We start from the raw sequence: 25,773 nt of genomic DNA, 5'->3' as shown, positions 1-25,773 counted from the left end.
TTTGAAAGTCTGTTTGACAAGGGGGTTAGAGTGCCCACTACCATTCGTTGACAACAACAAACACCTCTCAAAACTTTACTTTTATGCTCTCTATATGATTTCAAAACTTGAAAAGCTCTAGCACATGATTTAATCCCTGCTTCCCTCTGCGAAGGGCCTTTCTTTTACTTTATGTTGAGTCAGTTTACCTACTTCTTTCTATCTTAGAAGCAAACACTTGTGTCAACTGTGTGCATTGATTCTTACATGCTTGCTTATTGCACTCATCATATTACTTTGTGTTGACAATTATCCATGAGATATACATGTTGAAAGTTGAAAGCAATTGCTGAAACTTAAATCTTCATTTGTGTTGCTTCAAAACCTCTTATTAAGAATCTATTGCTTTATGAGTTAACTCTTATGCAAAACTTTTTTATGCTTGTCTTGAAAGTACTATTCATGAAAAGTTTTTGCTATATGATTCAATTGTTTAGTCATTATCTTTTTGTTAGCAAACTATAAACCATTGCTTTGAGTCACTTCATTCATCTCATATGCTTTACAATAGTATTTATCAAGATTATGTTGGTAGCATGTCACTTCAGAAATTATTCTTTTTATCGTTTACCTACTCGAGGGCGAGTAGGAGCTAAGCTTGGGGATGCTTGATACGTCTCCAACGTATCTATAATTTCTTATGTTCCATGCTAGTTTTATGACAATATCTACATGTTTTATTCATACTTTATAATGTTTTTATGCATTTTCTGGGACTAACCTATTAACAAAATGACACAGTGACAGTTCCTGTTTTCTGCTGTTTTTGGTTTCCGAAAAGTTAGTTTACAAATATTCTCGGAATTGGACGAAACAAAAGCCCACGGCCCTATTTTCCACGGAGTGTTCCAGAAGATCGAAGAAGAGTCGGAGAAGGCCAGCATGGGGGGCCCACCCCCTGGCTCCCCCGACGCTGCCCTTTGCCTATTTATTCCTTCGTATCGGAAAACCCTAGTACCGAGAGACAAAATACGAGAAAAGTTCCAGAGACGCCGCCGCCGTCAAACCCATCTCGGGGGGTTCAGAAGATCTCCTCCGGCACCATGCCGGAGGAGATGAATCATCACCGGAGGGCTCTACATCACCATGCCCGCCTCCGGACTGATGCGTGAGTAGTTCATCCTTGGACTACGGGTCCATAGCAGTAGCTAGATGGTTGTCTTCTCCTATTATGCCATCATGTTTAGATCTTGTAAGCTGCCTATCATGATCAAGATCATCTATTTGTAATGCTACATGTTGTGTTTGTTGGGATCCGATGAATATGGAATACTATGTCAAGTTGATTATTGATCTATCATATATGTTGTTTATGATCTTGCATGCTCTCCGTTGCTAGTAGAGGCTCTGGCCAAGTTGATACTTGTAACTCCAAGAGAGGGTATTTATGCTAGATAGTGGGTTCATGCCTCCATTGAATCTGGGACAGTGACAGAAAGTTCTAAGGTTGTGGATGTGCTGTTGCCACTAGGGATAAAACATCAATGCTTTGTCTAAGGATATTTGTATTGTTTACATTACACACAGTACTTAATGCAATTGTCTATTGTTTGCAACTTAATACTGGAAGGGGTGCAGATGCTAACCCGAAGGTGGACTTTTTAGGCATAGATGCATGCTGGATGGCGGTCTATGTTCTTTGTCGTAATGCCCTAAGTAAATCTCATAGTAGTCATCATGATATGTATGTGCATTGTTATGCCCTCTCTATTTGTCAATTGCCCAACTGTAATTTGTTCACCCAACATGTTATTTATCTTATTGGAGAGACACCACTAGTGAACTGTGGACCCCGGTCCATTCTTTTACATCTGAAATACTACCTACTGCAATCATTGTTCTCTTTTGTTTTCTGCAAGCAAACATCATTCTCCACATCATACATTTAATCCTTTGTTTTCAGCAAGCCGGTGAGATTGACAACCTCACTGTTAAGTTGGGGCAAAGTATTTTGATTGTGTTGTGCAGGTTCCATGTTGGCGCCGGAATCCCTGGTGTTGCGCCGCACTACACTCCTTCACCAACAACCTTCACGTGGCCTTCATCTCCTACTGGTTCGATAACCTTGGTTTCTTACTGAGGGAAAACTCGCTGATGTACTCATCATACCTTCCTCTTGGGGTTTCCAACGGACGTGTGCTTTACCGTCACAAGCATTGCTCCAAAAAGAAAACCATGAGGAGGCTCAGCTGGCCGCTTACCAAGACGAATTGTGTGCCACCGAGCATCCGTATCCACAGAAGAATGAGAGCTGAAGACTCCCCGGCATGATCAACAAACAGGATGGAAAAGGGGCCAATAGGAGAGCCAATAACAATAGCTAGTTTAGAATCACTAGAACGCAAAGGTGAGATGAACAAAGGCCCCGGCAGAGAAATTGTACGTTATCCAAGACCAGCGAATACAGCACCTACAATTAAGCATCTCACAATAAATAGGAAAGCATAGCACATAAGAGGATCAAGAAAATTGAGGTAAAACATCATTAGAATAAGTATGAGACTTGTACCTTGCAGCAGACTCATAAAAGGTAGCACCAAACCCCCGTTCTACCTAGATGCGGAGATGAAAGAGGTACAGAAAGCTACAAAGTAAACTTGAAATTCAAATAGCGCTGTTCAAAAAGTTTTCTAATAGAAAACGATATGAATATATAAAATCATGTAGTTACTCAAGATAATATAGTGAATTACTTAATTGGTCTTATTAACCTAAATCCAGCGGTCATACAGTCATCTATCGATAACCTGCAATACGAGCGAACCAAAAATAGCACTGTACACTAACCATTTTTTCTTGATGTTATTTCCATTTAAGTGTAACCTAAATTATGAAAATCCTCAAAGGGATCATAGGGACATTCAGCTTCCTAATTGTAATCACTTGTTGAGAGGGAGAAATTTGACGTTGGAGCAATTATGTTTACCTGCTGTTTGCTAAGTGTAATACTTTCACTGTGGTGGTGAAAATCACGCACGTGAGTTGAGAGGGAGAAATTTGATGTTGGAGCAATTATCTTTACCTGCTGTTTGCTGAGTGTAATACTTTCACTGTGGTGGTGAAAATCATGCACATGAGAAATTATTCAAAAAGAAGCTTGGCCGTATTGCTTTAATACGTAGATTCATTAATGGAAAAGGCCTGGCAAATACCCATGCGTACATGTGTGTCAGCTCCTATGATGCCAAAAAAATTTTGAAGCGTGGTTCACACCCTATGTGCATAATTTGGAGATAAAAAAAGCACCAATTCCAGAAACAAAAAGTTACAGAGCGATCAGACAAATCAGGAGGAGGATAAGTTGATAAGAACTAACAGACGAATCACCTGTATTCATAGCAAATACCCGCACAGAAGTAACAGAAATACTGTAAAAGAGCACGATCTGCTTCTGTATGAGCACAAAACAAACTCAGATATTCTCAAAGAAAAAACTTAGAAGAAGACAAAGCATCCATAGATTCAGTGACAGAACAGTAGGAAAGAAAGAAAGAAAGAAAAAGGAATCAACCTGGTACCATCCAATGTATCTACAACAGGCCACTTCCAACCAAATTTCGCGTCTCCAAGCATCCGTCGGTATCGAATAGGGTGAGGAAGGAGATCGGCTTGACGGACGCCCAGCAGCGCGAAGCCCAAACCTGCAAAAAGAGAAGCACACATCAGAACTCAGAAGGCAAGTAAAAGAGCACGATGCAGTGTGAGCAGAATCAGGGAAAACACAATCAGATCAATCAAGAAACAAACAAACTTTTCACATATCTGATGAGAACCTTAAAAACAAATAGAGAACCAAAAACCTAAAAAGTTGGACAGAACCTAACAGCAGGAGGCGGAGCTCGTCGCAGTCGTGCCACCTCCTGCCTCCGTTCTCATCCTTACTTTTCTCCTCCTCTTTCCTCTTCTAGAGCTCGTTCCGCCTACGCATCAAGAGAGAACTAATAGCAGAGAGGGACGGATCGGATGATGGGAACGGGAAAGCGAGCGGCGACCGCACAACCAAGGAGAGGAGGGTAGCTGAGGGGCACCGCCCAGCCTCGCCGGGGAAAGAGGAGGAGCCTGGATTGGCTGAGCAGCCTAGAGGGCAAGGCTTGGGGGAAGAAGGAAAGGAGGTGGGCAGTGGGAGGAGATCGTGGGGAGGAGGCAGAGAGCTAGGGAGGGGGTGCGCGTGCGTGCGGAGAAGCAACCCAATTAAAAGCTTCTCGATTATTCGCACCGCTTTGACTACCGCTTTGACCACAACAATAAGCAAGACGGCTATCAAAGCACAGAGAATAGGAAGAAAGACATCGTACAACCGGTAACCGGTAACCCTCTTGTTAAGAAAAAAAGAACTGGAATTCTGGAAACTAGTGGATGAACAAAAGGATAAATAGGCTATCTACAGTATCCCAATCAATATGAGGTGAGTAAATTGATTAGCTTTTACTAGGAAGCAATGGCGCGGCGGCACGCCGCGCCTGTACAGTTGAAACCAAGACTTGTAGACATGATTAGCTCGTAATACTAATATTTTGAGATGAAAAAGAACTCGCTCACTCACCGATCTGGTAAAAATGGAGAGACGTCTGCGGGAGTAGTGTAGAGGGCCAGCTAACACGACGATGGAGAGCCAGAGACCAAATCGAGGTTGTTGGAAGATCGTCGATTCATTCGGTCATTGGCGCTCGGTTATGCCACCATCGAGCGGTAGGAGCACATGCTTTGATCGAGCCGCCGTGAGATCGTTGACGTATTCCCGCGCTTTGCTACCGGGCACCGGCGTCGCATAAAAAGAGGGAAGGCGGCGACATCGTTCGAGGAGAACATGTCGAGGATGTGCGGCGATGCGGCATGGTAGTGCGGGGAGGATGTTGCGGTGGCACGAAGGTGCCTATGCAGGGTCGTGTAATTGTGTGCAATTTTTTCTTTACTTTTTTTCTAGGACGATCATTAGTTGTGAATGCGTGGACCTTTTTGTTCGCCGGAGTGCATTCCACATAGTTATTTGCTTATCGCACAATTGACGATGTATTAGATTGATCATAGCAATTAGATTTCGTTCAGTGGAGCCAATCCAATAGTGCGGGCCATCTTATATACGGTTACCCAGGTGTCAGTATAAAATAAAATATTTTCTTATTTAATAGAAAAAATGTTTGCTTATTTAATAATACTAATCTTAGCAATTAGATTTAGTGTATAAAACCCACATCTAAATTTAAATTTAGATAAATTATATAGATATTTTTTACGCGCCGGAGGGAGGAAGTAGTATATATTATTGAAGATGGGACACCTCACATATTTGTCCTTGGTCCGCCTGCGCTGCCAAGTGCAAGATGACTATGGACGGTGGCTTACACGTGGAACTTCCTTTTTTGTCGTTAGTGGCTGCGAAGTGATATGTGCAGGTTCTCCAAAGTTCCTTCTCTTGTCAATTGAGCTCGATCTGGTTCTCTATCTCTAAGTTGAATGCCACAGGGGGAGAGAGTGGAGAGGCATCACAATATGGAGAGCAGTGGGTGTCGGAGGGGCTCTGATGCGTGTGGGGAGAATCTATGTGGATAGCACAGTCATCTGAGGGCACGACGGCGCTGACGCGAAAGATAGAGTGGCGGTGGACGGATCCAGCGAGGAGAGACTAATGGCCGGCGCAGCAAGTGAAGGAAAGCTGCGACTGTTTCTTCCTGGTCAACGTCACTCATTCCTGCATATGCAAGGTAAGAAATTTGCAATTAGATGATAACGAATTGGGAGGCGTCTTATATTTATCAATAAGATAGCGTGATGACTGATGACAACTCTAATGCTGGCTTTTCGTAGCCATAGCATAGATCTACAATAGAACGGTCGTGTTGCAGTGAGCACATCTTCAAACTGAAGTAATCTTGTAAGTAGGCATTCAGGTCATCATTTTTGTAGTAATTTTTCAGCAATATTACTTACTTATAGCTGTTGAAATAAGTATATACTATGGATTTATGGAGGAATTTCGAAGTGAAGCTTAAGTCTTAATCCCAGCCTGATCTAACGGTAGTATAATTTGTCGTTGTATAGATACCAATAGCTGAGTTTAGAGAATTGCAATTTTGGGAGATATGTAGCGCTGGCTGCCCTTCAATTTGTGTACGTAGCGGCTCAACTGGAAAAACTTAGATTAAAAAAAGAGAGACAAAAATTGGTGAGCATAGAAACAAAACATAGAGAGCGCATAGATAGTTCTTCACGATTAAAATCAAAATGAGCACTATCGTATAGAAACAGTAAAAAAGCTAACACATTTTGATTCAGCATCTTCTCAGCAACTTATAATATGTCTCACCGACACGAAACAGAGTTCCATCAAAAGGAAGATACAACACCATCATACGTCAGGAAGCTTCTAGTTGGTACATAATTGATAAGAGCCTAGCTTTGCAATAACTAAACAAAGTGCTCACCAACTTGAGCTGTATTAGCTTGTGTTGATACAAATGATTCGGCATTTATAATTGCTATCGGTAGAAATTTCCGCCAAATCTGTCAAACTCAACAACAACCTTCTTGACTGCCAACATACCTGGTATGGCATATATGTTACACACCAGACAATGCAATTGTATTCAGTGATTGCTATGCCGAGATCATCTGTACCGTCATTGGTCACTGAGTCATGTGATTCTACTGACAGATTATGCATTCAGTTACCAACACTGAACTTAGGATAGAGAGCGAGGCTACTATCTGAAGCGGAAATAGTTGAGTAACCACACACCCCATTGACCCATATTTAGGTGTCCACTGAATAAGCTCCCCCTTACAGATCCGATCTTCCAAAGGATAGTCCTTATCAATATAGAGCAAGAATGCTCTGTCATTTAGCAGTTCAATTCGAACTCGGACATGCACATTTGATTCAATAAAATCACCGACATGCTCCAGATCTGCAATGTATGAGTCTAGATCAGGATGTAGAACTACTACCAAGGAATATTTTAAAATAGCATCATTGTCGAGCAATGTTGGTGGAATATAGCACTTCGCTGGGTGAACCACTCGTGGCATAGACACGGTAGGTGCACTGCCATACCTATACCTCTTTCTTATTCCGTGGAGATACTGTCCCTTATCTATGATGACAATACCTTACTATTTTCTCAGTGTCAGCATTCTAAACCCAGATAGTGAAACATACAGAGACACATTTTTTAGCAGACCAACTACTAACCTCTTCAATGGCTCTGATAACTGTTGATGAATTAGATAACCATTTTTGACGATCTTTCGATGGATTTAGGACTTCTGGTGCTTTCAAAAGGAAAAACAAACAAATCCCAAACTACTATCCATTCCACATATCATGCACCAATTGATGGTCTGGAACCTGTTCTGATCGAGTAAATCACACGGTTGGATTCGAAAGAAAATTGAAAGCTGAGACAGAATGTATGCCAAATGCACTGTTTATTTTCCTTAGAAGAATAGAGAATCACATACCTTATATGAATCAGTAGCCTATATGGTATACATTCCTTAGAAGCCATGCTGTAGTCCTCCGTAAAGATCCCACCATGCTGGAGTCCCTTGAAAAGATCCGGTCTAAACATGAAGGAATATGTGACTAACTTTATGTCATCGGCCTCGTCATGCTGCCGGTGGCTGCTAGATGTCCGTATCTCCTTGTTGTAATGCTTGAGACACCTTGTCCTCTCCCTGTGTTGTCATCCCCCACATTTTCATCTGCAGTTCTTCCCCTTCCAACTCCCATTGTTTTCAACTGTTCCCCAAAACTGAACCGAAGACACCATTAGATTGCTCGCTCTCTCTCTTTCCCTCCCTCCCTCCCTCCCTCCCTCCCTCCCTCTCTCTCAATACTGGATAGAACACCTTAAATTGCATAAAACCATTGAAGCATGTCCTGAGCACGACCGCCAGAGAATAATTCTTGCATTATAGGAGGATGTATAGCTTCTGCAAAGTACAGGAAAATAAGATAAACCATTTTGTCAACCTCTTAAAGGAATGCGTATTTAAAAATTCTTGAGCACATCTCCCTTACATGTTTACCATGTACATTCTCTCATGTATCACTATGTGATGCCAGCTTAGTTACATAAACAATGCCATTTCAGCTCAATGAACAACTTAAGTAATTCTGTCTGTGAAGAACACCACACGGCCACCCTCCATACAAATTTTTCCATGCAATTTATGAAAGGTAGGGTCTGCATAAATAAATAATAGAACCATAACTGAAGTCCATATATTCTAAACGTCTCGTAGTAAGTGCACCATACTGTTTATTTGCATATCATGTAATCTGATTGTACAACCAAGAAACTTTTCCCTAGCTATAGCTTGAAGTTAATTGCTAATCCATCTAACCCCATGTCCAAAGTCCAGCTTGATGCAAGACATAAGCAGGCAGACCAAAATATGGGAGTTGGCTTTTCTGAAGCAAAATTGGGTAGCAGCAAAAACAAATCTCACATGGATACCTTTCATGCTAACCCATGAAATTAATTTAAATTTGTGGCAGGAGATTTTAGAACATGTGTATATACTGGATATCTTTTTCGACTTATGTATGTAGTCTAATTTTGTCGTGTAGGAAATATGGAAACATCAGATAGGTAACCGAGTAGCCACAGTGACTTGAGAATGCCTTCGATGTTGATGGTGCCGTCGCTGGCAAACTGGAGCCGCACTTGTCAAGTGTTTGGCGCCACCGTTGTCATACCTTCGTTAGCTCTTCTCGCAGATGGGTACTAAGGTCGAGCTCCACATGTGCACCAATCTTTGTGCTGTCGTTGTCGCCAGCTGAGAGAGAAAGAGAGCTGAGATGGACGTGTCCATGGTGGAGGTTTGGCCCCGCCCTTCGGCTCGCTCTTTCAAGGGTTGCATCCTCTGGTCTTAGTGCTGGTCATTGCTGAAAAAAGAGAAACAGCGGCACCGTTGTCATACCTTCGTTAGCTCTTCTCGCAGATGGGTACTAAGGTCGAGCTCCACATGTGCACCAATCTTTGTGCTGTCGTTGTCGCCAGCTGAGAGAGAAAGAGAGCTGAGATGGACGTGTCCATGGTGGAGGTTTGGCCCCGCCCTTCGGCTCGCTCTTTCAAGGGTTGCATCCTCTGGTCTTAGTGTTGGTCATTGCTGAAAAAAGAGAAACAGAGGGGTCAAAGAAGGGAGAGAGAGAGAGTAGAGGAAAAGGCAGAACTTCAACAGCCGCGTACTTCCTTTTTGGCCATGGACGCGGGCGGCACTGCCTGCATCTTGTTCGCCGCAGACGAACAACCAGATGGTGCGACTGCCGCTTGCTATGGAACCGAGGACATGATGGGCGCTGATGCACGGGCAGATCTGCAGATGCCGTAAGTCCTGAAGAAGCGCGCGGGCGATGCCCCTGCTTCCATCAAGAAGACCCTAAATCGATCAAAAGCACATGAATATTTAGAAAAAATCAGAGAAGGATAAGATGAGTCTGCCGTGTATACTAACTGATGGTGAGGGCCTCCTGCCGTCGAGGCAGCCGGCGACAGAGGCGTGTAGGAGTGCAGCAGTATGGCATGAGAGGAATGCAGTAGGGCATGGGACCTAGTCGATCTCTCCTACAGCTCCAGGCCGCCAGCGACCATGGCTCTTGGCTGCCTCAACCCCGCCGCTGAACCAACACAGGCGACCGCCGCCACGCTCTTCCTCCTCCTCTCCGGCCGATAATGAGGAAGAGAAGGATGAGGGGAACACGCGGAGGCGAGAGAGATGAGGAACAGTTTGGGAGTTTGAGAGATTTTTTTTCTTTTTTTTTTCTTTTAGAGGACGAAAGGGATAAGGTCTCTCCCGTATGTGTTGGAGCCCATGCACCGCTTTGACCAGATCAAAGCAACCGGCAATAACAGGGAAGGAACCGGGACGAAACAGAAAACAAAGAGGCAAAAGAAAAAAGAGATGAAAAGGATAATTCACGATTTACATGACCAATGGAGGACGGGTCGTGAGCTAATTGGACAGAAAATACGCCTTCTACAGTTCTCAATCGCTGGGTGAGCTCTAATCCGTATGACTTTTATATAGTGTATAATATAGCGGAAATGCACTTTGGCTCATAGGAGCATATGCTCCCATTATGTGAATCCACATTTCAAAGTGTCAAAAAATTCTAAACTAAATTTTTACATGTACATCTAAACATTTTATGTTGGTACATAAGTTTTCAAAAAAACTAAAAACAATTGTGGCTCCTGTAAAAAAGACAAGTTTTGATGCTATAACACGACTACGTACAGGATATTTTTTTGTCTTTTTTGTACACGCCATATAAAATGTTGTTTTTCCACGAAAATTTGTGCACTAACATAGAATGTCACGATGTACACCAACAAATTTATATCAGAATTTTTTAACATTTTTAAAATTGTTTTTTAATTATTTTATATAATGAGAGCATTTGCTCCCATGAGCCAAATTGCCACCTCCATACTATAGTATAGGGTATAATATGGCAGCGCTGGGAGGAACTACGGTTTTTTTTATATAAACTAGGAAACATGCCCGTGCGTTGCACCGGGAGAGAAAAACAACTTTTAGACGAAAAATGCCCCAAGGTGATCAACCTAAATGCCCCAAGGTAATCAACCTAAGTAAACCTAGCCTCAATTTGTCCTTTTGTTTTTTGTCATAATCTTTAATTTTTTATCTTCTTATTGATTTACTCTTTTATACTTTACTTTTAGAAGTTCTATTTTCTACTATTTTAGACTTCCTATTTTAATGTATTTATATTTGAGACAACCATATATGCAATATAAAATTGAGATGTATCATAGATAACAACCATCCAAGGCTTTTTGAAAAGAAAAAGATTGATGACGTTGTTATCAATGCACAGGTTAAATCAATTAAGTTTGTGATGTATATAATTCCCCATTGCGGAAGAACCCATCAATGCTTAATGTCTATGTATAGTGAAGAGTTCCAACAATAATGCTAATTTGAAAACCTGGAACCAACTTGTTTTGCGGGAAAATAACCTGAAACCAAGTTGTTTTGTGGAAGTTCTGAATAGATGCAACAACACATTAGCTACTTGCCTTTGCTCATTTACACATAAATGCAGCATAGCACTTATAATCTCTCTCAAAATAAAAGCAATGTACATACTAAGAAAAGGTAAACACTAACTTCCGGGGTCCGATTGGAAAAGAATCATCGGACGTCACCAAGGCCGTCGATCCCATCTCAGAACGAACGTCAATCTATGCCCCTAACCCACCCCTCTCCATTAATTAAATCGTTTTCCTCAGCCCTATAACTACGCGAAGGCAGCGTGGCTTCCATCTCCTCCCCTGCATTGAATCGCTTCCTTCCTCCGACGCCCATCGCGGCAGCGCTCCCGTCCCATCCCGGCCTCCCCTAGCTCTGCTTCCTCCAGCCATTCACCTCCACCACGACATCGCGTGCGCCCGCAGCCATGACGCTCTGTCGCAGGGAGACGTCGCCAAGGCAGAACTGACAGGTGGCCGCCGGCAGTAGGTGTCGGTGACAAAAAGACGTCATCGGGGCGGAACCTCCCGTCCACCAAGCCATCAAGGTTTTTTTCCCTGTTGAGCCAGTTGGTCGTTGGCTGGGAAGAAGGTAAATATCAAACTGAACTATGTCCGATGTGTGCATATTTCCTGTATTTTCAGACATCAAATCTAAACTGTCCTTTGTATCTGCAATTATGACATCAATTTTTGACGCGACTCTGGCTGATGAGGCTATACTTTGGCGGAAGCAATGCGACTTAGGTTGCTTCCGTCCGTGTGGATCACTATCTTAATGAAGGTAATTGCGACCAACCTAGGTAAGTTGTGATCATATGTTGTGTCTATCTAGGTTCTAGATCTTTGTGAAGCATCCATATGTTTGCAGCAAGCTACTTTTTCCTTGCTTCCTTGCATTGTTGCGGCAAGCTAATGTTTTGTGCATTGCAAGTGACCTAGGTTCCAATCTGCTCATAGATTCTCTACTTTCGATTTTTAAATCCGTGTAAATTCTTTTCGGTTCATGTCTTGAACAGGACTACTTCACTATCAACCAGGCCTTGGCTAACGCTGCATCCATGCTGCATGTCACTCCGCCCATGCCGCTTCAATCCACGGCATCGTGGGGCAGCGGGAACGAATCATGTCCACCATCTAAATGAAGCACTACAATAGTCTGAATGAAGCATAGTGACCATTGGAATGTAAGATGTCAGGATTGAGCGGTGGCGTATGAAGGAAGCACTACACATATGAACGAAGCACAGTGACCCTCGGAAGGAAGCATGCCAAAATCAACTCGTGGGTCTTAGGAAGCACAACCACTATCTGAGTGAAGCATAGTGGCCATCAGAAGGAAGCAATTAAGAAAGAAGTAGCATAACGTACGAAAACGGTTGTCATGGGTCTTCTAGAAATTGTGCTTTGCCGACCCAATGGCATGCATAACGTTTGTAATTGGGAAGGATTACAAGAAATAAATGGTAGCAAAATTAGTGGAGACATTTGACATCACCTATCTGTAAAAAATGTGACTTTAGACTGATACGTCTTATCCATGGAGCAAATTTTCCATTCAACGGAAGAAAATAGTTATTAATTTTGAAGCACCATCGCCAATCTTTTGAAGCAACATCCCCAATTCTTTTGAAGCATGCCTAATCATGACAGTGAAAATAATTTGATTACGGACGGAAACAGATTCATATTAGTATGTTGGAATCATTAATCTGGTTAGTTGATGTATTACCATGCTACTGTGGACTCATAAAATATTTTTGAGTGCGACACATATTCTGTTGTGTTATTTCACAAAAAAAAAAAAAAACGCTCCAGTAAATAATACTCCCTCCGTTTCTTTTTATAGTGCCTATAGATTTTTGGCATGTGTTTCAGAATATAAGGTTGTAGCTTAGCTTTTTTCAATTACCCCCTCCACCGCTCAACTCCAACATGACATGCATGAAAAAAAAATCCATACAAAATAGGAAACAGTTAATTGTGATTCCTAATGCATGGCCTCGATGATTGCTTAGATTTAAGAAGCAATATTTTTGTTTCCTTAATTAAACATGGTTGCACATATATGGAGAGTCAACCAAAGAGATTTGTGGGATTTCTTACGGTAAGTTAGGAAGTTATCGATTCCCTTATTTTACTCCGATCTCAAATCGTTCAGCCAGGGGGTCTTGTGTAAAAAATACTCTTGCGTTAATTTCCGTGCCAAAAAACTATAGGCACTATAAAATGGAACGGAGGGAGTAACAAGAAAGAAGATCTGCTTCCTAATTAAATCCCGAATTAGTGCCTCAAAAAATCTCAAGTTAGTTTTTTTTAGGGGACGAGAACCAACAGTTGATCTGCCATGATTATTCGAAGGAAGCTGTAAGAATATTTTCCCCAATAAACGGTGCTTCCAGTGTACAAAAACTATACTTCTGTTGCACAAAACTAAGTTGTTCTGACTAAAAAGGTGCAAAAATAAAAGTTGTTGTGACGGAAAAAAATGCACAATTAATTCTTGTATTTTATTAGTTGGAAACAACACATAGTTTTCCAAAATTAACTCCAATTGATAAGAGATCAATTTGGATAGTATGGACGTGCATCACGGAAGCCGTTTAGATGGAAGCTTTCAAATTTGTTCCTAAAATCACGTAATAAAATAGCCGAGGCAGCACACTTGCGGAGATGCTGAGCGACATCAGCGAACGTAAGTTACAGGATCCGTTTAGGAAGCATGCAATCAGACCCCGATTAATGCAAATTGACGCGCTAGCCTAGTTCAGATCGTATGGTCCAGCTCCTTTCAATCGTACGGTCATGCAGTGGTCCGATCAGAAGCAACAAATCGGCATCCGATCTCTAGTAGTGCCCCTAAGAAAAGCAACCAACGAAAGTTTTGGAGTTACCAAAGAGTACACAATTGAAGTTCAGAGATGTGCATGTATGGTCTGCTATGCAATAATGACATCAAATCTAACGCCACGGGCCATAGCTTAGACACATGCCGCACATCAGGCATTGCATTGTCTTGGAGGTAGTCTAATATCCTGCTAAGCTTGTTTATTCATCCACCCACATCTGGCCAGACCATCGACAACCATGACCAAATTAAGATCTGGCACGAGCTCCAAATAGCTTCGCTGTAGCATATAACATTGTATAACTGAAATTAACAGCATAAATTCGTTTGCAGATTAGTAGTACGTAATTTAAAATCTATATCAGCCAACACAGAATGCACATCTTAATCAGTTGAGACGCCCACATCAAATCGATAAGCAAAATCACGGCGACAGTTCAATTGCAGCTAAGATTAAAAGACATGGGTGGGATTAGACAGGAAGTACCAGATGTATAGGCAGCGGTGAAGAAGAAAACAGCGATGTTATCGGACGGAAGTGATTCAGAGGCAGGGCAAAGCACCAAGGACGGTGTACTTGTTCCTCGACACAATGCCCGACGCTCGCGAGGATGCAGTTCTGGACCAAGTGCGCCCGCATGGGTCTTTCCACTTTCTCTCTTTGTGCGTGAGCCTAAGCACCCCACCTCGCCGCCATTCTTGAAAGTATCCGGCGCCACCCATCTTACGCCGAAATCTGGCGCCGCCCGACGGCACCACATCTCACCGGCAACCTGTCCCTCGGCATTGCATCTGACCGCCGTCCCCGTGTCTGGCCCAAGCTCTCGGCTTCTTCCCGGCTGCTGGTGCTCCAATCCGGATGAGGCCGCCGCCCGCCTCGATCTCCATCGGCTGCTAGCGCTCCAAGCCGGATGAGGCAGGGGAGGGGGATTCGTGGGTCTATTTCAACGGGCTGTGATCTGTTTGCCAGGTGGGGTGGTTTGTCCGGGAGAGAGAAGAAGAGAAAAGAACGGTTAGATGGCATTGGTGGGTAATATGTAAATTGGTGGGAGGGCAAAACGGTCCAATGAAAAGTTGGACGAAAATTTTGGCACAAACCTTAGCTCCTTTATTATTAGGTATAGATATGGCCCGTTTTGGAATGAGCACCGGACTAGTGTATCTCTGCGATGACTCTGAGTCTGACAGGTGGCAATATTACCTCAGGCGGGCCTACGAGTCAAGCCAGTTCCCCTTAGCACGTGGCAACGAACAACTTATTACCTCCTTCGGTGTTCTTTTTTCAGAATCGAGATCACGACGGCGAGAGAACGGAGAGGCGACGCGAATCCAGAACCCCGGATTTGCCACCCGCTCTCCTCTGAAGGTATAAGAGCATCCCCACTCGTTGGCGCTCCCCACGCACAAATCCGGCGAAATTTTCGTCCGGATTGGATGAAGTTTTGGCGTGGGGAGCGCCGAAGTTCCAGCCGTCCCCCCGGCAGGAAACCCCCAACCTCGACCATTTGACATATTTCAAACAAATTCAACATAAAATTTAACAAGTTCGGCAAACAAGAGGACGAAAATTGCTGAAACAAATTCGGCGATAACAGTACAATGTTTAACAAGTGCTGAAACAAATGAAGCACACAAATTTCACAATTTTTCAAACAAATTAAGACAGACTAGTTGGCGTCGGCGTTGGCGTTGCCTCGGAGCCTCCATATGTGCTCCACCAGATCATCTTGCAGCAGCTGGTGCATTGTAGAGTCTCGAATCTCCTGGCGCATAGCAATGAAGGCGGCCCATGATGGAGGCACCTGGTGATTAGGCTGTGCAAGAGGACCCTCTCTCTCATATGGTGCTTCTTGCTCAGCCAGAGGAACCGGATGCTTTCGCTCATCTTCAATAATCATGTTGTGTAGGCACACACAGCAGTTCATCACCTCCCACATCTGATCTTTGGACCAAGTCATAGCGGGGAACCGGACGACAAAGAAATCTCTGTTAGGACACCAAATGCTCGCTCGACGTCTTTTCGGCAAGCTTCTTGTTTCTTGACAAACTCGCAAAGTTTGGGGGTGCTAGGGTTGGAGATCGTCTTCACAAATGTTGCCCACTTTGGATAGATACCGTCTGCAAGGTAGTATCCTTTGTTGTAGTGCCGACCATTGATCACATAGTCCACCGGGGGAGCATGACCCTCAACAAGCTTGGAAAAGACCGGGAGCAGTTTAGGACGTTGATGTCATTGTTGGATCCAGGCATACCAAAGAAAGAGTGCCAAATCCATAGATCATGGGTAGCCACCGCTTCAAGTATCACAAAGGCAGCCTTTTTGTGACCCTTGTACATTCCCCGCCACGCAAACGGACAGCTTCTTCCATTGCCAATGCATGCAAATAATGCTTCCAAGCATCCCTGGAAAACCTCTAGCTTCATTTGTTGCAAGGATCCTCCGAGTGTCTTCGATGCTGGGTGATCTCAAGAAATAGTCCCCGAACACCGCTATGACGGCCCCGAGAACCGGTAGAAACAATCACGGGCGGTGGCCTCGGCCATCCGAAGTTAGTCATCTGCAGATCACCGGGAGCTCCATACGCCAAGATCCTCATAGCCACCGTGCACTTCGCATGACGAAAATCCAACCAAACCGGCAATCCGCCTTGCATCTGAAGTAGGGATCAAAGTGGCGGATGGCATACACAATTTGCGTAAATAGCTTTCGCTCATCCCGAAACGACGCCGGAAAACAGTCTCACCGTGCAATGGATTGTCGGCGAAGTAGTCGGCGTACAACATGCAGTAGCCCTCCATTCGCTGTCTCGGCTTGCACTTCCGGCGACCTCGTGCCGACCCACCACGCCGACGAGTTGCCAGTCCGGCGTACATGCTTGCCAAGCAACCAAGGATCATCATGTGCTCGTCGTCTTGGGCGGCTGCTGCCATCTCTTCTTGCATAAGCTCGACGAACATCTGCTCCTCCTCTTCGTCCGAGTCCATGGCCGGCGAGGCAAATGGACGAACACCTGACGGGCGTGGTCGAGGCAACCCGAGCCGCGAGCGACGACGAGCAAGCAGGCCGGAAAACAGGCCGGCGGAAGAGCAGCCAGATAGGCCGTCGTCCAAACACGGCGGAATATAGGCAGGTAGGGAAGGAGTGGCGGCGCAATCTGGGCAACAAGCCGGCGGGGTGGTGCCGGCGGCGAGAGAGATACGAGGGGTGGGGGAGATTTTGAGCGACGTGGCGGTGGGGTTCGTGCGTCGAGTCACCGACAGATCGGGCCCTTCCCCGCTTTTCACTCGTCCGGAGTCCCCGAGAGCTCCCCGGGGGGCCGGGGGGGGCGTGGGATCGCCGGATGAATTTAGGCCCAAATCCGGACGAAAACGAGGAACCGGGGGCGCGACTGGGCCGAATTTCGCCGTCCGGATGGAAAAAACGCTCGCCGGGGGCCTCCTCGGGGGGACGAGTGGAGATGCTCTAACATCTCTGCCCTGACATCTCCAAGCCGTTCACTTCAGATTGGTTCTTCTCCTCTTCTCTTTTTTTTCCGGGGGTGACTTTCCTAGTTTTTCTGATCCTTTTCTGGCTTGGCTTCGATTCTGTCAGATGGCGGCGAAGGTGGCCTTCGCGGCGGTGGCCGTGATGCTTCTGGCCACATGGCATCTAGCGGCGGCGGCTCCGCTGACTGCCCCAGCGTTCCTCTGGGCGCCGGAGAACTACGGGTACGATTGCTTGGCTTCCCCTCGTCTCTTGGTTATCCCAGCATCTAGATGGATCCCTAGTGATCGATGTGTCGTCTTGATAATTTCACTTAGGTTAGAGATGATTAGGAACTTGTGTTTTAGCATTGTTGTGAGGATTTTGTGTCATCTCCTGATTTAATTAGCTCAATTAGGACTTAAATGCCTGAATTTGAGTTCAAATTTATCGACAAGCATGAGGGGTGTCCTTCAAGATAGGTTCACATCCATAGAGATCCTAGCAAACTATATGCTCGTTCAGGATTTTTCACTGAACAAATCGATTTCTGCAACCTGGCACAAAGGCGGGAAATAAAGCATAGGCATCAGTTAGGCACTTAGGGTCAAAAGTGGCATTATTAGCACTGCAAAAGCATTAGCTTCCTTACTACCTTTTTAACTGAGCCATCTGTGGCCTCTAGTGACACAAAACATCCGAGACAGAAGTTCCTTTAAATAGAACAATTTCCATGTTTCCACTGCCGATGATGGGTGCTATTGCAGTTTTCCTAGTCTATCTCACTGATATGGATTCAGTTACTTTACTACATAAAAATGCATCCATTAAATTTTGGTTATACAGGTTGACCTTTGGATCAAAGCCTGTTATATGAAGTGTATGAATTATGACTTTTGAACTGTTACAATCTACCAACACGATATTTTGTTTCGTGTGATTCTTTTGCTGCCAACCACGGCTAGTTGATTTTCTCATATTATGTTCTTTTGTGGACTGCATTTCTTTTAATAAGGTTATATTGTTACATGCTCCCTGTCTGGGTTTACATTACATCTCATGCTACTATTTTCTGCAAATTCAGTTCGGACGAGCCTAAAGAAGCAGTCCACTATCAGACAACCTCACCAGCAAGTTTAGCTAAATCTGTACTTGATGAAGGTGGCTGGTCAAAGTTGGTGGTGAGTTTTCCTCACATACCCCTATTTGCAAAACTTGAGCTCTGTCCAACTATACTCAAGTATCAATCCTTATTTGACACAGTTAAATAATTCCCAACATTGTGGTTTTTGTCCGTAGTGTTCAAGGGAGGGTTCTCATAAGAATGTTGACATTGCTGTTGTTTTTCTCGGCTCAAAGGTATTATCTACTGGAAACTCTGTCATTGTATAATATGGACTGTTTATGTACTCATTGAAGCAATGCTGCATGAACTGAAAAGTCGAAATACATTTTTCTTCATATTTCTGATCAACAAATTAGTCAATTATAAGAGATCATAGAGTTTCCTTGTTCTTCATATTTTAATCTTGTGGCATAATTGTTACTGAACAATTCTCCAAAAAAAAAAAAATTGTTCCAGAGCATAGTATTTTGTTAGGAAGATGCTCATTGCTTATATTGGCACTGATCTTCTTATGTTCCTTTAGCTACACCGTCGGACATGTCTAAAGATAAACAAGTTGATCCATCTTTGGCAGATACGTTAAAGGTAAGCTCCGGCATTCTCGTATATTTTTCCCTTTTAGTTATCACCGAGGCATCAAAGAAAATCAAACACTGGGATATTCCCTATGCTTCTTTTACCAGGTCTCCTTTGCAAGATCAGAGTTTTTCATGGCATTCCCTTATGTTGCAATGGCAGATGATGATAAATTGGAGAGTTCACTGCTATCTGGGTTTGTTGAGAATTGTGACAGTGACTTCCAAGGAAACCACATCACATACACAGATACGTGTACAGTAAGCGGCGAAGATCTGTAGAAACATCAGAACATGGATTCTATTCATGTATGCTATTGTAGTTTTCCTAAAAGAACTCCTTTATTTCTCCCTATGTTGATTTCATATCGACAACATATACATTCCAGGACTTGGTGATGTCACGGATGGGAAGGAACCCAGGTGGAAAAACTGATCGGATTGTCTTCTGTAATGGTGGTTTCAAGGATTTAGATAATGCAAAATCAGAAGGTTATATTACGTGGACTAGTTTTTGTGCATCCACCTTCTGGATAACTGTATTCTGACATTCTGCTATTCTACTTCAGGGGAGTTGCTTTCCGAGCTGGTTTCTGTGCTGAAAAAGTCTGGGGCTAAATATACAGTTCTTTATGCTTCCCAACCCTATGGTTTGGTGGAGAAGACTTCCAACTTGCCAATAACCAGGTATCTTGCAGAGAAGACCAACACTAGTACGGAACCTGGCCTAGGCGGATGTGATGGAGAGTGCGCAGTAAAATCAAGTCTTCTGGAGGGAGTTTTTGTTGTAAGTTGTCACCTGGACTCTGTTTTGTTACTGCTCACCCTTTCTGCTCCGGCTGTTCACTAGCAGTTTAATGCTGTCATTGCTTTCACTGCAACTGCCTACTATGTTCTTGTGCCATTTACATGTATATAATACTTGTTTGTACCTTGTCGAAGATTACTGCTCCTGGTATTCCTTGTATCATTTTCTCACACTTGTCCACAATCTGCAGGGGCTAGTGATGCTCATCATCTTGATATCAGGATTCTGTTGTATGATGGGGATCGATACCCCCTCAAGGTTTGAGGCTCCCCGGGATTAGGAGTCTTGATGTTAGGTTGCCCGTCAGATGCTAAAGCTCAAGGCAGGCTTGAGAAATACGAATATCAGATGTTCTTTCATCCGAAATGTGGATATAATCGCGTCGATGTATTTTTTTTTTACTTTTACCAAAATTTTGTGTAATATTATTACATCTGGTACCTAGGACGGAAAATAGGGTGGACTATAAAGATGTAGGTGAGCTGAAAACATATTCTTGCTCCAGGGTTGTGTTGTACAAAATATTTCTGTGAATAACATGGCATTTGTGATTTGTCCATGAATAAAATATTTGCATTTGTTTACTTATTTGATGTTTGTTTAAGCTAATGATGCCATTTCTGTTTGCATTGCGGTGGTCATGCATAATCTGGTTTGCATCGCTGTGGATCTGTTTTGCATAGCCAGCTTCTGCCTAAATCAAGTATTATCTGTCATCACAAGTTATTTTTATTGTGACGGATTATATTCAGCAAGTGCAGACTGAAATATGCGAGCGTCTGTGTTGTACCGTGTTTCTCAAAAAAAAAAAAAACTAAGGGCCCTAAGATTGCGATGGCAATGGCTAGAGTGGATGGATCTGACCAAAATTTGGATTGGTTTAGGAAATCCTTGCACGGAGGTGGACACGGACCTATTCTATGCCTCGTTGGTAATTGGAGTTGGCAATGGGGAAAAACTCCTTTTTAGGATGCCCCATGGCTAAATGGTTTCAAGCCAAAAGACATTGCCCCCCCCCCCCCCCCCCCTAATTTTTGCGGTGTCCAAAACCTTGTTGAATGACGATTGGAGTGCCAAGATTGACATCACCGAAGATTTTTCCTTCGCACACATGGAATACTTTGTCGATCTTTGGATAACTTCAAGATTTTCATCTAAATGGTGCTTTGGAGGACTCCATATCTTGGACGCTCACGGGGGCTATCAACACTGACATGAAAAGGATGGTGTGGAAAGTTTGGGCATCACCGAAAGTGAAATTTTCTGCGTGGCTTGCGCTACAAAATAGGCTTTGGATGACGGACTGGTTGCAAAGGCATGGATGGCAAAATTGTGGCATTTGTTCGCTTTGCAAAAGAACCGCCGAATCAATTGACCACCTTCTTGTTTATAAGTTTATTGCCAGTACACAAAAGATTTGGGGCCTCACCAATGAATGACTTAGGGCTATACTTCATCGACCTATATTAATGGCCAACTAAGACACCTAAAGAATGGTGGCTTCTCATGACTGAACCCTCCTCCACAAACCATAAAGCCAACGCCTCCGTCGTCCTACTCACTTCATGGGAAATTTGAATGAAAGAAATGCTAGAGTATTCCGAAATAAGCAAATGCCTACATCGGTTATCCTTTTAAACATTAAGGAGTTGTCGTTTTGGGTGGCCGCGAGTGCCAAACGTGAAGCCTTATGCCTCTGTTTAGAAAAAAGACTCAGTAGGCTTGATTGGGAACTATCTTCAGGGTGAAAACCTAAGATCTTTGATCGGGCGACGACGGTGTTTGAGCACCGTTCCCTTCTTGGAGGCGTCGTTTTTGGAGAGTCTGTAATTCAGGTGTTGTCTTGACGGTGGATGTATTGCTGTTGTTAGGCCCGAGATACTGTAGCGGGACTTTTGTTTCTTAGTTTTTTTTTCTTGTTTTTTGGCTGTGTGCATCCGTAGTGCTATTAGAGTGGTGCGTTGTTGCAGAGGCTGGTTGTAATTGATATCTTCTTGATATTAATATATTCCTTTTATCAAATTTTTTTTAGTCCGGCTGAGAAACTTGTTTCAGTTGAGGAAAAAACAAGAAAACGCAGTACACATGCATGATTGACGAAAGCGAGACGACACACATTGATGCCTAGCTAGAGCGTGATTCACGGATGCATATGAAGGCATGGCCAGCCGTGTGCCCATGCAGAGAGAATGTGGACGAATGTTGGCGTGAGACACGACCCGGAGATGAAATATGAGCGAGGGACCACCTCGCTGAAGTTCGTACTGAAGACACACACCGGTGAAATTGACATATAGGTGATGGCTCGTGAAACACGTCTCGGATAGCTCTAATTCGAGAGGACTCGTATACATCCAACAGCCTATGCGTTTGGACATCTATAAATAGGCTCTTCCCTCCATCTCTATGCCATCAAAACAAATTAAGGCACACGTATTCAGAAAACACACACACACAATGTCACCTCATCCTCTAGTCACCTCCCGCTCGCCTGCACCTAAGCCACACCGATCCTCCTATTTCAAATCTACTCCGGTTAGCCAAGCCATGATCCAGCAAAGGGAAATTCTTCTCCACCTGTATGCTTACCAACACCTCCAGGGAAGACCAAATGGTAACCAGAAAGTCATAGTGGATCCAGAGCTTCCCGGGCATTTCGGCACCCTCGCTGCCAATGACTGGACCATATACGATGGCCCGGCTGATGGCCCCGATGCGAACCTTGTTGCGCGTGCTCAAGGTTTGCACATTGGGGCTCAGATGAGCAAAGAAAGCTATTTCATCTGTTTCAATATGGTGTTCATCGATCCGAGGTTCAACCTTTTTTACTTAAACTTAGTTATGTATGCATTACATAAATAAAATTTAAAAATATGCCTCATCTCTCTATGCTCGGAACAGGTTTATGGGCTCCAGTTTCAAGGTGATGGGAGACTTTCAAGCGAATGAAGGTGAGTGGGCAATCGTCGGCGGGATCGGAGAGTTTGCATATGCACAAGGTGTCATCACCTACAAGAAGACCCAATTGGCAACAGGAGGAAATATGAGAGACCTTCATGTTCGTGCTTTGTGCCTTTCCTTGTCAAAACCAGGGGTGAGATCCTCCCTCGATATACATATCTGGCATCATCGCCTACTTTTGATCCAAGTTTCCAGCTTGCTTTGCTCCAAGTTTCTCGATATACATGACCGTGACTTTTTACAACAGGAAACTCCTTGCTCTGACTCGAACATACCGGATGCACCGGAGACACCGGACATACCGGACGTACCAGACACACCAAACATACCTGTGCAGATCCCTGTGGTAAAAGTTGGGCCATGGGGTAAAACTAGTGGGGAATTCCTTGACGTCCCAGCGATACCGCGACGTCTAGAAAGTGTGACTATTCGTCATAGTTCTAACATCGTGTCACTTGCATTTTCTTTCACCGACCAAGCCGGTGAAAAGCATACGGTTGGTCCGTGGGGTGGCCAGGGCATACCCGCCAATGTGTATAGTAAGGATACGGTGAGTTGACTTCTTTTTTGCACACATGCAGTATAATTCCATTATTCCACATACGGATTGTTTGCTGATTTCTTGCATGCAATGCAATGCAGATCGAGCTTGGTCCTTCGGAGTTCGTGAAAGAAATCCGTGGGACAGTGCTGCCTGCTGGACCACTGGCCGTTCAATATACTATTGCTGCTGGAATAGCATCACTAGAAATTGACACCAATATGAGAACGTACGGGCCTTTCGGATCACGAAATGTACATCCTTTCAGTGTTCCGGTGCATGGCAACAATAGCATCATAGGTTTCTTTGCGCGCGCTGGTAAATACGTGGAGGCACTTGGGGTTTATGTCGGTCCATCCGTTTCAAACTAGTCTCCCAGTGTTTCTTATACCGGAGATGCCTTCACTTTCCATCGCACAACAATAAGGGACACTTTTTTTTTCTGGTGCAATGTTTTTTCTTAAATTATGCTCTTGTGATCATCCCCTCGTTTATTGGTATGCAAAATAAGGTTATGCCTTGTGTCAAAGTTTGTGAATCCATAATTTTCTGTTATTGTACGGTGATATGTATATATATGGTGGTACATGGAGGAGGAAGAGACTTGGAGTCCAAGATTTTCTTTTTTGATAATGGACGCTTTATTACTTAGTGTTTAAGCATTATACTCGGTCTTTGCATAACTGAGATGCATACACCCGTATCAGTCCGCAAGTTACAACCATAAAAGTCTAGTTCTCGAAAAAAACATAAGAGTGAACCAAATAAAGACTAAGGCGAAGGAGGTCCAATCCAAAGATCACGCTACCATTCCATGTTGGGAAAAAATATCCCTCAAAATATCCTCCAATCATATAGACACCTCCATAAAGAGACCGAGATGCTCCACACATTATAGAGGCAACCACAAACGGAGCGTAGCGGTGCATCACTAGATCTCACCTGAATAAGAGAAACAACTCTCACCTTAATAAGTAGCTTAAAACTAGAATCCGCACCATTAAGTCAATTGCCAAATATATTCGCAATGCTATGTGGTGGGTATAAGGTATAACATGTCTAGATGGCTGACCATATAGTAGCAAATTTGCACCGGAAGAAAAGGTATTTTTATAGTCTCGTCATGATGACAAAAGACACATGTTTTACTTCCCTGCCAATTACGTTTTACAAGGTTATCTTTGGTGATAATTACCCCTCGACGAAGATACCACACAAACACCTTAGTTTTAGGCGGGATTTTATCTTTCAAATTTTCTTTCAAATGACCATGATTTTTACAGCAAGAAACATCTTGCTCGAACTCGAAGATACCTCAGCAGATCTCTATCAGCAAGGTCGACCCATGGGGTAAAGCAAGTGGGGAAATCCTCGACGTCCCGGCGACGCCACATCGCCTAGAAAGCGCGACGATTCGTCATGGTATTGCCATCGACTCGCTTGCATTTTCCTTCATCGACCAAGCTGGTGAAAAACATACTGTTAGTCCGTGGGGTGGCCCTCGTGGGGATAACGAGGACACAGTGAGTTAATCCTTTAAACTCCCATTTTGAAGGTTTTTAGGCATGCACTTTTTAGCCCAATTAATTCCAGATATTGTTTGCCGATTACTTTTTCCTGCATGCAGATCGAGATTGCTCCTTCAGAGATCGTGACAGAAGTCTCTGGGACGATCTGTGTCTTTGGAGAAAACGCTGCAGATTATAATTCCATAACATCACTCACCATTGTCACCAATGCCCGCACATATCACTACGTGAACCAGTCAAGGTGCCGACGGCGGCCGTCGGCACAGCTTGCCTTGCCTTCGGCACAGGCTTGTGCCGACGGCAGCCGTCGGCACCTTGCCGTCGGCACAATAACGCCTCGGCACAGGCAAAGTTGCCGTCGGCACAGGCTGACCGTCGGCACAGCATCCTGTGCCGACGGCAAAGGCCGTCGGCATAGAAATAACTCCGTTTGGTAATTCTGGCTCGAATTTTTCAAAAAAAAATCAAACTTTTTCAAAAAAAAAATTCAAATTTTTTTATCCCAATTTTTTTAATCTCTCACATGCACCATTTTAACTCTAACTATACTTAATATTAGGTCAAATCCTACTCATGGTCAAACTTCCAGGTCAGTCACTCATCCTCACACTACTCCACCCTTAGCAGACTTAACTTCTCGGTTCCATTTAGACTAGATTCCATGAAACAAATGACACCTTGTGACAATAATACCATATCAATACTATTAACCCTTATTACTTAATGTTGCACATCATTATTTTTTGAATTCCAAACAATTACCTACATAAACTACAAGAATAAGTATATTAATCTTGAATTCAAATAGACAATAAAATGATTTATTTTTTCTTTTTTATTTAATATGGAATAATTAATATCTTTAAATCTGTAAATCAAAATT

General features: G+C 43.6%; 1 protein-coding gene, 3 long non-coding RNA genes and 1 pseudogene across 9 annotated transcripts in view; 3 read left to right on the top strand and 2 right to left on the bottom strand.

Annotated features, from left to right (window-relative positions):
- LOC139830554 (uncharacterized) overlaps window positions 1-3,200 on the top strand; it is a 90,463-nt gene extending 87,263 nt beyond the window's left edge. The window contains exon 2 of the long non-coding RNA XR_011743013.1: window positions 2,886-3,200. This is a non-coding gene — a long non-coding RNA (uncharacterized lncRNA). The remainder of the gene's footprint in view (window positions 1-2,885) is intronic.
- LOC127294443 (uncharacterized) overlaps window positions 1-4,256 on the bottom strand; it is a 90,641-nt gene extending 86,385 nt beyond the window's left edge. For 3 of the 6 annotated variants that reach the window (XR_011743012.1, XR_007846640.1, XR_011743011.1), the window contains exons 1-2: window positions 3,859-4,256; window positions 2,241-3,680 (exon numbers count right to left, since the gene is read on the bottom strand). This is a non-coding gene — a long non-coding RNA (uncharacterized lncRNA). The remainder of the gene's footprint in view (window positions 1-2,240; window positions 3,681-3,858) is intronic. The other 3 variants (XR_007846641.1, XR_007846642.1, XR_007846643.1) reach the window with 3 other exon arrangements.
- Window positions 4,257-6,199: 1,943 nt separating this feature from the next.
- On the bottom strand, window positions 6,200-7,817 carry LOC127348731 (uncharacterized). The gene is made up of 3 exons (XR_007879910.2): window positions 7,498-7,817; window positions 7,229-7,389; window positions 6,200-6,944 (listed from the first exon to the last, which is right to left on the bottom strand). It is a non-coding gene; the product is annotated as an uncharacterized lncRNA (long non-coding RNA).
- A 9,560-nt stretch (window positions 7,818-17,377) lies between these two features.
- Window positions 17,378-20,443, top strand: LOC127294442 (uncharacterized; annotated as a pseudogene).
- A 1,833-nt stretch (window positions 20,444-22,276) lies between these two features.
- Window positions 22,277-23,890, top strand: LOC127294440 (uncharacterized). Its single transcript, XM_051324258.2, has 4 exons — window positions 22,277-22,672; window positions 22,761-22,953; window positions 23,068-23,370; window positions 23,463-23,890. Exons 1-4 carry the CDS (start codon window positions 22,317-22,319, stop codon window positions 23,730-23,732), a joined length of 1,122 nt encoding a protein of 373 aa, XP_051180218.2. The 5' UTR covers window positions 22,277-22,316; the 3' UTR covers window positions 23,733-23,890.
- The last annotated feature ends 1,883 nt before the right edge of the window (window positions 23,891-25,773 follow it).

The sequence above is a fragment of the Lolium perenne genome, chromosome 4 (genome assembly GCF_019359855.2).
Source record: "Lolium perenne isolate Kyuss_39 chromosome 4, Kyuss_2.0, whole genome shotgun sequence".
Taxonomy (NCBI): Eukaryota; Viridiplantae; Streptophyta; class Magnoliopsida; order Poales; family Poaceae; genus Lolium; species Lolium perenne.
The sequence above is the reverse complement of the archived record's forward strand: the minus strand, read 5'-3'. Positions and strand labels throughout refer to the sequence as shown.

Coding starts and splice junctions, on each gene's coding strand:
- LOC127294440 (XM_051324258.2), top strand. CDS start 22,317: ATGTCACCTCATCCTCTAGTCACCTCCCGCTCGCCTGCACCTAAGCCA. Junction 22,673..22,760: donor ATGGTGTTCATCGATCCGAG/GTTCAACCTTTT, acceptor TGCTCGGAACAG/GTTTATGGGCTCCAGTTTCA. Junction 23,371..23,462: donor ATGTGTATAGTAAGGATACG/GTGAGTTGACTT, acceptor AATGCAATGCAG/ATCGAGCTTGGTCCTTCGGA.